Here is a 15,283-nt window from a genome sequence, read left to right as displayed (position 1 = left end):
TCGTCAATCAAAGTCGATTACATCACGTTCAGGCACCTTTATTGCATAAATAAAGAATCTCCGATTCGTCACGTTTTTGATTTGTTAAAACAGAATGAAAAAAAATCGAAAAAAAATCCAAGAAATCTTTTTTTCAAAAATAAAATGTTTTTAAACCGTTCGATCGTAAAACAGAACACAATACCTGGCTTCCGTTTTTTAATGAATCTGGAATGCTTAAAAAAAGTCTACAACCTTTCTTTTTTAAATAATTTTAAAAAAATTAAATAAAGATTATTAACTTTTGAAGAGACGGCCGAGCCTGATTTTTGAATATTGTTTATATTTATTTATTTAACACAAACTGAGGAAAAAGGGCAAGTTTAATTTTTTTTAAGAGCAAGTCTGACTAATCACGTTTCATAGACTTCACAACAACGAAAAGTTAAAGAAAAATAAGACAAATTACTTTCAAAAAAATTGGAGAAAACTTTTTCGAAAAATAAAACGTCTCTAATTTACAATTTTTTTAAATTAAAGATTTTTAAAATTTGGAGAGGCAGCTGAGTCTGAGAAAAAGTTCAAGAAATGCAAGAAGTAAAAGAAATTTCTTTTTTTTTAAATCAAAGAAGCCTTTTTCGAAAAATAAAACGTCTCTAAGGCCTTCTATCGTAAATAACACAATGCCCAGCTTCCGTTTTCTTAATTTGCCATCTAAGTGCGTCCAGTTAGTTCAAAATTATTTAATCTCCAATCATTTTCCATTTTCGTGTAATAAAATCTGTCACGAGTGGAATTCATCTCACTTGGTTTCGCGGCTGAATCGCGTTCAGACAATGAAAATGACGGGAGGTAGCTTATTGTATAATCAAGTGTGATCAGTGGAGGAGGCAAAAACTTCAGAGGATCAAATAAAATATAGGAAAATGTTAGTGAGATAAAGGAGAACATTTTGTTTATGATTTCGAACTTTTGAGACTCATTTGGTGATAAGAGATAAGAATGATAATCCTTGTGATAACAATGACTATAAATTGAATTAGAAACGATAATTAAGAAGCTATTCAGATTTTAAGTTCGTTGAAGTCTACTCAAAATTTATAGGATATATATGTGATTTTTTGGCGAATTTAAAATTTTATTTAAATTCTATAAATGTGTTCGAACCAGGATTTTTGATCGCTTGGATTAAGGATTTTTTTACTGCGGTTGAATTTTCAAGCAAAATGGAAAAAAACAAGGAATTTTCTCGAGAACCAGGAAAAAGTCGGCAGTATATGACTGCTGTTATAGGTCTGTAATTTTAATTATCTAATAATTATATTATATTTAATTATCATAAAATTGCCGAGACTGTAAAATTTTCAAAATTGAAAACTTCCTTAATAAGAAAATTCCCAAATTGGAAAATTCCTGAATAGTAAAATTTCCGACAGTTTTTAATATTACAAAATTGGAAAATTGCTGAAACAAAATTTTCGAATTATATAATTTTCGAGAAAATTTCCGAATTTAAGCATTTACAATTTTTTTCTAAATATTATTAATTTAATAAAAATACTATAATCAAATATTTGTTTAAAAAATATTTTTCGATTCGTCAAAGTTTCTAAAATTATTGTCTTAATTTTTAATTAAAATATTAAAAAATATATTTTTTGAATGAAACTTGTTTTCAATTATTATTGTCTTAAATTTCAAGCAATAATTTGAGAAACATAAAATATTTAAAATAATTTTTTTCCGATAAAATATTTTATTACGGTATTTTTAGTAAATAAATAATATTTGTAAAAAATTATTATTTTAACTCGGGAGCTTTTCAAATCTGGAATTTTATTATTCGTAAATTTTCAATCATATCTTTTGCCTGACTATGACAGTTTATATTAAATTGAAAGTTGATGAATTAATTGTTTTTAAAAGATTTACATAATATCTATTAATATTGTTTTAATTAAAACAATATTTTGTTTATCAAAATAATAATCAGAATAAAAACTATTGTAAATATTTAAAATTTGAAATAAAATGCCAATAGGTATATTACTTAATTTTGTTTGAAAATGGAGACTCACAAATCCGGAATAATAAAATACTCGGAATAGTCAATTCCAATAATTGGAATAATGTCGACAATTAGAAATTCTCGAATTGGAAAATTATCGGATAATAAAATTAACGACAGTTCATAATACTGAGACGACTAAGAAATCCTGAAAAAAAATTTGAAATTTGAAATTTCCGAAATAATATTTATTTGAATAACAAATTTTTAATATTCTATAATGAAAATATTGTCTACAATTCATACTAATATCAAATTTAAAAATTCTCGAAATATTTTTTTATTTCAAAATAATAATACAAGAACAAAATTTTCATCACAAAATAAAATATTTTAAAAGACTAATATGCACGTTTTCCAAAAAAGAACTTTCATTTAGAATTTGTTTTCAATTTTTGACATTTTTATGTTAAACAATAATTTCAAAAAATGCATTGATTAAAATATTCCATTATATTAATATGTAATGAGAAAATAAATATACTAATATAATTTTTAAAAGAATAGATTACAAAATAAATTTTTTAATTGTTTAGGCTCGGGAATGTTTTATTTCGAATATTATATTTTTCGAAAATTCCACAGTATCACGAATTTTATTTTTTGGAATTTTTCAGTCGTCCCGCTTTTTAATAAATAAAATTTATTCATTGCAAATACAATAATAAAGTACCAAAATATTAATTTAAAAAATGTTTCTGTGATCAAAATATTTCATTATTGTATTTTCAATATATAAATATTCATTTGAACACGATTTAAATTTTTTTGTATCTGAGAATAATTTGAAAATTTTAGGTTTGGATATTTTATAGTTTTGAAATTTTCTGTCTGAAATATTATCATATGGGAAATGTCAGTCTGGACTTTTATTATGGACTTTTGTTTTTTTATTAGGGAATTTTCAATAATAATAATAATAATAATTAACATAAATAAAAAATAATAAAAAATAAATAATAGTAAATAATAATATAGTAATAAATCAAATAAAAATATATTCATTAAATACAAGTATTTCATTTATAATTTTTTGTTTTTCTATTTGTCAATTTTTTAACTGTGACGATTGAAAATCCCAAAAAATAAAATTTTGAATACCAAAATTTACACGATTGAAAAATTGTTCTGATAATAAATAAATGATAAACTATAAAATAATAAATGTTTTCATAAAAGTAAAATATTTTATTTATAATTTTTTCTATTTATTTTCTCATTATTTAAAAACTTTTAATATTTATTTGTGAATTTTCCCGTTCCTAATGGTTTATTTTACCGGACTTTTCAGTCATCCCTTTGGGATAACTGAAAAATCGCGAAAATTAAAAATCCCAAACATTTTATAGTATTACTGAATTATAAAATTCCCAAAATATTAAATTATTAGAGATGTTGGTTTTTAATTAATAATATTTATTAGTTAAAAATACAATAATAAAATATTTTGAATATATTTAAAATTTAAAAAGTAATGATGTCAGATAGAAATATTCCATTATTGTGTTTGCAATAAAGAAATATTTAAAAATTTAATTGTTTAATTTCAGTTAAAATATAAACTACTCATTAATTTAATTATTCGGAAATTTTATAAAGTAGAATTTTTATGTTTAGACAATTTTATAATTTCAGGAATTTCCTTTTTAAGGACTTTTTAGTAGTCCCTGAAAATGATAAACGTTTTTAATAATATGAATGCAAAATTTCAAATAACTTTTCATAAACAAAAATTATAAATGCATTTCAAAACAATTGAATATTTATTAAAAAGTTATTTGAGAATCTCATTTTGATTAAAATTGTATAAATTCAAAATTTAAATTTTTAACCTTTTTTAACCTTACTTTTGGCGGGAAGATTGAGAAAACGGGATAGCGGGAAATTTAAATTTTGTAGCTGGTAAAATCTCGAATTCAAATTCAAATTTGGAATGTGCAAAAAATTAAAAAATTCTAAAAACGCATTATAGTTTAATACAAGCCTTACACAATATTGGACTTGAACTTGCAAAGGCTAAAAAAATATACTCTATAATTTGGATAATTTGATGATAGCCGGTTTCAGGAAATCTTCCTGCTATCAAGTCATAATTATTTCGTTGACACGAATCTCACATGTCTTCTTTATTATTTAATACCCTCCTTCTATTCCCTTCAAGTTTCAACGGAAAATTTTATTTTTTAAGTATCTCAAATAAAAAATGAAATTTTGATGGAAGAAATTTGTAATATCTACAATATTTACCGCTATTCATGATCAGCTGTTTAATTATTTATGCAATTGAATTTTTTTAAACTGTGATTAATATTAAAAATTCAAGATAAAGTTGAAGTATTATTAAAAATCGGATTGTGTTATTTAAAAAAATACGGTCATTCTATTTCTTGGAATAATAACGATCTACCAGGAGTCTTCTATTTTTAATTTTTAAAACTTACGATTTGAGGGATTTTTAAGTCTTGTTTTTTTTTTTTTTTGAATTTTTGTTTTTAAATGGCGAATCTGATAAAATGTTATCAACGTGTTTTTTTTCTGGATGACTGTTATATTTCCAAAAATAAAATTCCCGAACAAAAAAATTCCTGAAATTATAAAATTGCGCAAGTATAAAAATCCCGCGTTGAAAAATTCCCGAATTGAAATAATAAAAATGTTTGTTTTTTGATAAATACAATGTATTTATCAAAAGTAAATAAATCAAATATGTTTATGTAAAAAAACATCTTTTTACTATTTAAAGTTCCTTAAGAAAGATTTTCAAAAGGCATTCTTTTTGGTTTTTGGTATTTTTTGGATTTTTACTTTTTTTACTTTCTTACTCAATAATCTTGTTTGGTTGAAAATTTAAATCTTTTAAAAAATTCAGTATTTTTGCTTCATAATTCAGGAATCTCATCCTTTTTGATTAGAATTACAATTAAAATTACAATTACATCACATTTTATCCTTTTTGATCACAATATTTATAATTAGGTTAAAAAATTAAATTACATTTTTTTTGACAATTCAAAAATCTTGTTAAAAAGTTAACACTTTGTTACAAAATTCATCTATTTGGTTGAAAAATCAAATGTTTGTTTAAAATTTAATTTTTTAAATTTATATTTTTCTGCTAAAAAATCAACTTTTTTTTGTTAAAACTTCGTATTTTTTGGGTTAAAAATTTTACACTTGATTTAAAAATAAAATTTTTCGGTCAACAGTCATATTTTCGAGTTGAGTATTCAACTAATTTGTAAGCAACTCATCTTCTCTGGTAAAATTCAACAATTAGGTTGACATTTCTTTCCTAAATTTTCAAACCGAAAAATCTTTCCCGGGTAAAAAAATTTTTCGGTCGAATGCGACAATTCTTTAGATAAAATAAATTTTTATTTTAACATTCAATTACTTGGTTAAAAATATAACTACTTTGTAAAAAAATCATGTTTGTGGTCGAGAATTTTGATAATCGGTTCCAAATTCGTATTTTAATGTAGAAAATTAAACTTTTATATATTATATATAATAATCATTTATAATTCTCATTTGCAAAAAATCTCCTTGTTTCCGCTGTTTTTAGAACATTTTTGCATTTGAAGCCTATTGTTCATAAAAATAAAAAAATAAAATTTTCTTTTGGCTTCTTGTTGCACAATTTCTGTATTTCATTTTCAAAATTATAAGAGTTTCAGATTATTTTTGTTTAAACCTAGAAATTATTTATTGAAAACTGTTGTTCTTTTCTCAGTGAATTTGGCAGCCTTGGCCTATGGGAGCTCCTTAGGATGGATTTCTCCAGTTCTACCTAATCTGCTTAGTAAAGAAACTCCAGTGGGAACCGAACCCATGACGGATGAATCCGCATCCTGGTTGGTAGCAATTCTCTGCCTAGGTGGTTTAGTAACCACGCCAATACTCGGACCTCTCTCAGACAAATTTGGTCGAAAATCAGTCGGATGTTTAATTACCCTGCCATCAATAATGAGCTGGCTTCTGAAAATTTTCGCTCGAGATCAAGATTATCTCATCGCTGCAAGATTTCTTGCTGGAGTGAATGGAGCAGGCTGTCTTTTTTTCATTCCACTTTACATTTCCGAAACTACGAGCGATGCCATCCGTGGAACTGCAGGCAGTTTTTTGGTCCTTTTTCTCAATATTGGCTTCCTTTTCTCCTTCATCATCGGACCACTCATATCTTTCAATTTATTCGCCATCGTTTGTCTTATCCTGCCTCTTATCTTTTTGGGATTTTTTGTATTAATGCCAGAGACACCCGTGTACTTAATCAGGAAAAATAAAATTGCTGAAGCTACGAAGTGAGTTTAAAAATTAGATTTTAATTTAATAAAAATTTTAGAAGCGGGTGGTACTAGGAATCGAACCATCGAACTCCCGCTTGCCGGTCGTGTGCTTTTCCTTTAAGCTACTTTGTCTGAAAAGATGTTAAGAATTTCTTTTATTCTCTGATGATAACACAGATTGCTTGAAAAATTTGACTTTAGCGCATAGCAAAATCATGCGTGTATTTCTAATAAAATTTCTTCTCTCGATCTCTCTAGCAGCTTAAGGGGAAAGCACCCGGCCAGAAATCAGAAGTTCTGTGATTCGATTCCCAGCGGAGCAAAGAAAATTTTTTATCAGAAAAAGTTATATTTACAAAAAATTAAATTCATAGCTCTATCTAGCGTGAAAAGACTGGCAGGTGGTATACATTGGAAAATGGTACATGATGGATAATTCGTATTTTATCATAGGAATGAGATTAATAAAATTTTTTTATTTTTCATGAGAAGTGATGGAATTATACTTCTTATAAATAATTTTTTAAGGAATCTGTGTTACCATCAGAGAATAACAGAAATTCAAAACGTATTTTGAGACTAGATCGAGATATGAATTAAAAAACATTTTTAATAAATTTTTCCTAAAATAAATATTCTTCAACGCTCTGCTGGGAATCGAACCACCGAACTTCCACTTGCCGAACGGATGTTTTCCCTTAAGCTACTTAGTCTGAAAAGATGTTAAGAATTTCTGTTATTCTCTGATGATAACACAGATTGCTTGAAAAATTTGACATGTAACACCTGACAAAACAATTGCGTGTATTTATGAAAAAATATTCTTCCTTCGATCTCTCTAGCAGCTTAAGGTAAAAGAACCCGGACGGAAATCAGAAGTTCTGTTGTTCGATTCCCAGCGGAGCGACTGAGATCTTTTTCGGCAAAAATTTAATTTAAAAAAACGTAATTCATAGCTCTATCTAGTCTGAAAAGACGGGCGGTTGGTATACATTAGATATTGGTACATACTAGATAATTTATATTTTTTCATGAGAATGAGATTGATAAACTTTAATTATTTTTCATAAGAATTGATTGAATTAAACTTCTTATAGACAATTTTTCAAAGAATCTGTTTTATCATCAGAGAATCACAGAAATTCTTAACGTCTTTTCAGGCTAGATTTTAAAATAGATTGAAATCAATTTTTTCTGAAAAAATATCTTTTTCTTCTGTCCGATGGGAACCGAACCACCGAACTGCCAATTGCCGGTCGGGTGCTTTTCACTTTATTTCACTTTATTTCTGAAAAAAGATTCTTTTTTCGATCTGTATAGTAGCTTAAGGGAAAAGCACCTGGCCAAAAATCGAAAGTTCTATAGTTCGATTTCCAGAGAAGAAAAGGAAATCTTTTATCAGAAAACATTAAATTCAAAAATGTTTGAAAAATTGTTCGAATAGCATTAACATCATTTTCGTTATTATAAAATTAGCATTGTCCATTGTCTACCAATAAGGTGGCCCTTATTTTTAAAAATTTTATTCTTTATTTATTATAGATGCAATGAGTCTAATAATTATTTTAAACAATGGTATTATTTTTTTAAATATTTAATAAAGTATTTAAACAATACTCATTAAGAAAAAAGTATTTTTGTATCAATTTTTCAACAAATTTGAATATTCTTATGTACCTTTATGTTTATCATTATCCGCTTTGTTTCTTAAAAATTTTTATTATTTAAATAATTCGAAATTGTTCATATAATTTTGTTGTACAAAAATGTGTAAATATTAGCAAACCCAATTTCCAATAACCAAAAAAAAACATTGCCAGTGATGCATGTTTTGCTTGTTCATGATAAAAATGTTACGAAGACTCTAACTAAAAAAGCTGTAAATTATTTAGTTGTAGTTTAACTTACAAAAAAGAAAAAAGTTGATTTTAAATTCATACCAGCTAAATTTAACACCAAAAAAAGATTTTTTAACGAAATAGATGAATTTTTAGTTGAAAAAGTTAGAATCTTACCAAATAAACACAAGTTTGTAATAAAATAGTTAAATTTTCGACTTATAGAATTCTCACACAAAATATATGTTAATTTAAAAAATGAATAGATGCATTCGACCAAAAAACGAATTGTCAATCAAATAGATTCATTTTTGGCAAAATAATTTTCTACAAAAAACATCAAATTTCAAAAAAAATTGGCCAACATTTATTTTTAACTAAAAAGATCAGCTTTTCACGAAAAATGGATTAGCTAAATTTTTCGTTAAAAAATTAATTTTCAGCAAATTAGTTCAATTAAAAAAAAAAGAATCTTTAACCAAAAAATCAATTTTGAATGAAATAATTTAATCTTCGAGCTAGTAGTTGAATTTTCATAACAAAAAAAAAAAATAATTTGCACCAAATAGTTGAACTTTTAATTAAATACTTAAATTTTAAATCAAAGAGATGAATTTTTAGCAAAAAAATTAATTTTCTATAAAAAAACTATTTTCCATCAAAATACATGAACATGAATTTTCAACTAAAAATTGTCAATTTTCAACAACAAAAAATATAACTTTCAACAAAATAGTTTAGTTTTTCACTAAAAAGATGAATGTTGAACGAGAAAAATTAATTTTTGAGAAATTAGTTCAATTTTTAATGAAGTAGATCAATTTTTGACAAAATAGTTGAATTTATAACCAAAACGACGGATTTTCATCAAAATACATAAACATGAATTTTCGACTAAAAATATTATTTTTGAACAAACGAAAAAATCAGTTTTCAACATAATAGTTTGATTATCATCCAATAAGATTAATTTTAAAACAAAAAGTAAATTTTAAACAAATAGTTTAACCTTCAACCAATTAGTTGAATTTTCAACCAGGAACTATGCAAATTTCAATTGAATTTAACGGAAAAAGATGCATTTTTAATTAAATAGATTAATTTTGAACTAAATTATTTAATTTTAAACCAAAAATTGAGTTTTTAACCAAAAAGATTAATTTTCTAGCAAAAAAGGTTGATTTTAAATTATAAAATGATAATTTTCAACCCAAAATGATAACTTAACTGTGAAGTGAGTAATTCAAGTTTCAAACAAAAAATATGTTAAATTTAAATTTAAAAAGTTGAACTCAAGAAAAAGAGACGAATTTTAAAAAAATCTGAATCCTTTACCAAAGCCGATTGATTTTTAACTAACCAGTTACAATTTCAAGAAAAAAGACGAATTTCCAGCAAAACAATAAACAATATAATTATTAAAAATATATACCCTCCTATTTAAAAGAATAAAAATCATAATTCAATTTATCAATTATATTTATTCATTATTAAAATTCGTGAATTTTAAAACATAATTATAAATAATTTTCAACTTATTTTAACATTTATATTTCTTCTAAACTACAATAATCAGTCAATAATTTTAAGTGAAAAACAAATAGATACGATAATAAACAAAGAAAAATACTACCTTACCGACAATTTTGTTATTTCTTAACTTATTTTCACACAAAGTGCCACATCAAGTTCAAAACTTGGGATAATAATTGAGAAGCACTAAGGAAGGTGTTTCTGGTCCTTAATTTTAATAATGATGAAAAAAGCTTTTTTTGCAAATCATTTTTCTTGTTGCTTTTTTCAAAATAATTATTCAAAATTAGATACAGATCCACCTTCCTTAGTGCTTTTTATTTATTATCATCCCAAATTTTGAACTCGATGTGGCGCTTCGTATGAAAATCTATATATAAATATATATATATATGAACATCTCGTGTCACGATGTTTGTCGCCACTAAACTCCGAAACTACTTAACCGATCTTGATAAAATTTTCTATATTGGGTGTAATTTGATCTAACTTGAGGGATAGGATACTTTTTATCTTGATCAATTCCCTTAAGAATTTTTAAATTGAAAATTAAATGTTTTTATTCGCAAGTTCAATAAGTTTTTAACAAATGGCGGTGTAAGTTAGTGTATTGGCCGAAACTTCAACATTTTACGTGATGTAAGTTGAGTAAGCAATCAATAGATGGCGCCATGTTCGATTTCTTGAATATTTTAGTATAATATTAATTCAAAGTATTATCAGAGATGAGGTGGGTGATTGCTTATGCCGTGCATTTAATTTTGTTTGACTTACAATTATACAATTATACATAATAAATTATAATTATGTAAAACATATTAAGAAAATTGCATCATATTATTTTTCTGAATGCTAGCTATTTCTCAAATTACAACAAAAAAGTCGCAAAAATTAGAACTCGCAAATAATTTCAACAAATTATAAAAGTGATCTCTCAATCTGGATTTGTGAAGATTGAGCCTCTAATTTACAATTATATTTCACTAAAGTAAATTAATAGCTCACTGATTTCATAAAATATTCTTCAAATTTACAAATTAATTATTTGGAAAATATGTTTTACAAATAATTTTGCAAAATTGGAATAGCTAAATTTTCAGATTAAAAAATTAGTTTTCAAAAATATAGTATATTTTTCAACCAAAGAGATAAATATTAGACTAAAATAATAAAGGTTCAACCAAAAAAAAATAATATTTAGTAAAAAGAAATTTATTTGAAATACAGAAAGGTTTTTTTAACCAATGAGATGAATTTTCAACTAACATGTTAAGTCTTAAACAAAACAAAAAATTAATTTTTAACAAAGTAGTTCAAATATAAAGTTAAAAAATTCATTAATTTACAGCTACCAAATCTTTAAATGTATACTGCTTTAAGTATTCCTTTAAAATGGTTAATTTCACATTACAGTTTGAAATTATTAATTTACCTAAGCTCTGGCTTTAATGATTTTTACAACTAGAAAATTTTTTAATAATGAAGACAATTTTTTATTAACTATCTCCAGCTTTTAGGATAATATAATTATTAATTAATTTATAGTTAATACTATGAATAATTATACCTAATTATTTAATTATTTGAATCCATATTATTTACATTTATTATTTTGTTTTTAAATATATGGAGTTTATATAATAATAATTAGAGTATGATCTTCAATTCAATATATTCTATATTATGACCTACTAAATATCAATATTATTAATAGCTTACATAAATTACATTATATATATATATATATATATTTAATTAGAATCCTTGCAGAGTAAAATTCTACTTCTTTCGATTCAGCTAAAAGAAAATATGACTTATTAGTTATCATTTTTATGTTTTATTAAAAGTTCAATGATAATTGATATTATTATTTTTTGTGGAACTTTTTCTGAATATCGATGCGGTAAATTAATAATACTAATTTGAAAATATTTTTACCTAAGGTTTCGAATTTGATATTACATTTATAGTTGATTAAATGGTTAATAATTACTCATATTTCATTAAATAATTAATAATTATATATAATTTTGCAACAAATTAAAAAGTTCAAAGACTCTATTCACGTTTAAAATTTAAACATCATGATAAATTTGAATTTATAATAAATTATAACTTGATACTAGAGAATTTCATTTTTTTACATTGAATTTTTCCGTACAGAGAAATTTATGTATAACTATTTAATTAACTGTAAATATAACATCGAATATAAAATCGTAGGTACACAATCTTCTGTAAATAAAAAATAAAAATTATAACTATAATAATATGGATTAAAATAATTATTATTCTAAGGACTAGAGATAATTAATAAAAAATTTGTATTTATTATAATAAAATTTTATATTTGAAACAAATAATTAAAACCAATGCTTAATTAAATAATTAATTTTAATCTGTAATGTGAAATTAAACAATTTTAAAGAAATACTTAAAATGGTATACCAGAGTAAATCATGTGAAGCATAACCTTCAATTTTTTATGTTAAGCGTTGTTGTTACTCTTTTACTTAAGTAGCAAGAAGAGTTCTTAAATGAAATAAATATTTTAATTTTCGGGCTGTAATTCTGCTGAATTAACTGCGGGAAAAACATACTCTAACTGGTATCGAAAGTACTTACTTAACGAATGTGAACATCTTGAAATAAAAATAATATGTGAGGCACTTTGTCATTTAAAAGCATCGAACTTTTCACCTTTTATGGTATTGGATCACATTTGTGGGTTTTAAGTTTTTACTATGATTCTTTGATTGAATGCACTGAATTAATAAGTAACCTTTCACTGATTGTCAGTGACCTATTTCTAGCTATTTGAATCAGTGAAATTTCACTGATTCAGATTTAGAGAGTAAGACGTCTTTTATGACATGTCTTTTGGTCATCCTAGGGATGCTCTTAAAACGCCTAATGTCAGTACAAAATACACAGGGCGCTACGAAAGTTTTGCAATACAGACGAACCCTTTATAGTTTTTCGAAAACCAGTTATCGAACCAACCATGCCACTTTTCTTCTGGAAGATCTGCACACGCTTGGTCCCACGCCGTCAAAAGGTCAGTTTCGTTAGTAAATCGACGCCCTTTTATTTGTTTGTTTACGTCCGGAAACAAACCAAAGTCATAGGGAGCAAGATCTGGACTGTAGTCAGTCCAGATTTGACCAAAAAACCCACTCTGACCTTCGCTCTGTGAGCCGGTGCATTGTCGTGGTGGAATAGCCAGGTGCTGAGTCGAGATTTCGGCCTGATGTTTTTGATTTGGTTTATGACTTAGGGTAAACATACCTGAGTGTACCAGGAAGAGGTGACTGTACGCTGGTATTCCAGTACAACCCTATTCACAATGTCGCGTTTCCCAAAGAATACTACAATCATTATTTTGTTTACAGATCGAGACTTCCGCCCCTCTACTGGAGCATCCTCATCCTCAAACAGCCAGATCTTGTTTTGTGATTTTGTTCGAACATCGTAATAATACAGCCAGGTTTCATCGCCTATTATAATACTATTTACATCCCGAGAAGATCCCGATTCAAATCTTATCATTTTTTGGCACCACTTTACTCTCGCTGCCATTTTCTCCTCGGTCAAAGCATGTGATACCTATAGAGTCCAAAGCTTAAAACATAAACATAAACATAACATAAACATTTGCTTATGCAGAATTCGATGGACTGCTAGTGCAATAATGTGTAACATTTGCTCTATCTGCCGGTACGTGATTCTTATATTATCATTCAGTAGATTATTCACAGGCGCAATGTTTTCCGATGTCACCACTTCCGGCGGTCGACCTGAGCGCAAGTCGTCCGCGAAACCGAAATTTCCCCTTTCGAACTGTTTGTACCATCAAAAAATTGTTTTATGATGCGGACACGCCTCACCCAATACCGGAGACATTTCCTCAAAACTTTGGTCTACACTTAAACCGCGAGAAAAGTTGCATCGAATTATCGCACGATATTCTTTCTTTGTCCACGCCGCCATTTCTCAATCGTTCCGGGCTGCGTGCTTAGACTGTACTGAGACGTGAGTCAATAGGTTTCCTCTCCCTAGCTATTTTTTGACGCTCTGTTTAATGACGCAAGGATCATCTCTCTTCCTCCAATAGGTTTTACGTATTGCAAAACTTTGTAGCGCCCTACGTATGTCCCGAGAACGTCCATGACTTTAAGACGTCTTTAGGTCATCTTTAGAACATTGAACTTCTTAGAGACGTTGATTAGCCAGGCATAGGACGTCCTAGGAACGTCCCAAGGATGTTCTTGGTATTTTCATAGTTTTGTGCCTAACTGGATTAAATATTACCCAGAGACAAAGTTGCTACAAAATTCAACAGTTGAATTATCAGCAGACGAATTTTCTACAAAATAAACTGTTACAGTTTTAACTATACAACGGGAATTTTAAGCTAGAGGAAGACTGCGATTGGAAATTCATTTTAAGGGCATGCTCTTCGTGACCATGTGACCAAACTAGTCCCCGGATATGAGCATTTTTTTTGGTGTTCACTGTGTCCACACGGATTGAAATATCATGTTCAAAATTTGACAGATTAAATAAAAATCACTAAAGAACGTTTATATACATCAATGTGTTTATAGTTTTAAAGAAAGTTTATTTATAAATCTATGAAAAAGGATATTACCATTCGAGTTATAGCACTGTTTAGATAATTTTTGGTTTGATGCATTTCGGATTTTTTGGTTCGCGTATATTGAGCACTGACTAGCGAAGAGAAAAAGAAACTTTGACCGTCGATAAAGTCCAGATCACATGACTAAGTTAATTCATAAAATTTTTGTATGGAGAATGAAATGATTTTCATTATTTTCGGTCCTCACTACGTCCAAACGGATTGAGATATCGCGTTCAGGATATTAGAAGTTATACCGAAAGCACTAAGGAACGTTTGTATATATCAAAATGTTCATAATTACGAAGAAAGTTTTCAAGTAAAATACTACAGGAATTAGGAAATAAACTTTCAACGTCGATAAAGTAGATGCCTCGATTTTTAAAAATCGAGGAACATCTTAGAATGTCATACTCGAAAGTTCGTCCAAGTCCCATCTTGAGAAATGTGCATCTTCAGAAAATAATTAAACTTTTCTAATGGTTATATATTCTTGTAGATTTTTTGTACTGGTATGAAACAATTCCAAGAATAGAAATAAAATTTCGCCCTGGGGCGAAAGACAAGGCGTGTCCGACGCTGAGTCCCGCTGGTTGGTTCACTGTCAACAATAGTTATCGGCTGATCGATTCAACGTCAAGAATTATGGAAGTTGGTTGGAGAACTCCGACGAGTAAATTTTAGCACATTGCTGGTGTTGCTATGTTTCCAATTTGAAATTTAGCTTTTATTTTTAGGACCAAAAAAATGAAAATCATTTTACACCGAAATTTCATGAACGAACTTAGTTCTTGATCTCGACTTTGTCGACGTTCAAAGTTTCTGTTTTTATCCGCTTGAAATCGCTAAAAATGCCCAAAAAATAATGATAGGTTACGTGTGTGCAGATACTTATTTGTTAATTTGCAACGAAGGTGCAAATTTTATTGCTTATATTAAT

At 26.9% G+C, this 15,283-nt stretch overlaps 1 protein-coding gene across 2 annotated transcripts in view; it reads left to right on the top strand.

Annotated features, from left to right (window-relative positions):
- Window positions 1–800: 800 nt before the first annotated feature.
- The window catches only part of LOC117178057 (facilitated trehalose transporter Tret1-like), a 26,025-nt gene continuing 11,542 nt past the window's right edge, over window positions 801–15,283 (top strand). Inside the window, exons 1-3 of one of the 2 annotated variants that reach the window (XM_033369266.1) lie at window positions 801–907; window positions 1,150–1,272; window positions 5,781–6,348. In XM_033369266.1, the coding sequence (XP_033225157.1) occupies window positions 1,206–1,272; window positions 5,781–6,348 (635 nt within the window). In that variant the 5' untranslated portion in view covers window positions 801–907; window positions 1,150–1,205. Of the gene's footprint in view, window positions 1,055–1,149; window positions 1,273–5,780; window positions 6,349–15,283 lie in introns of both variants that reach the window. The other variant, XM_033369265.1, reaches the window with a different exon arrangement.

Source organism: Belonocnema kinseyi, chromosome 8 (genome assembly GCF_010883055.1).
Source record: "Belonocnema kinseyi isolate 2016_QV_RU_SX_M_011 chromosome 8, B_treatae_v1, whole genome shotgun sequence".
Lineage (NCBI taxonomy): Eukaryota > Metazoa > Arthropoda > Insecta > Hymenoptera > Cynipidae > Belonocnema > Belonocnema kinseyi.
The sequence above is the reverse complement of the archived record's forward strand: the minus strand, read 5'-3'. Positions and strand labels throughout refer to the sequence as shown.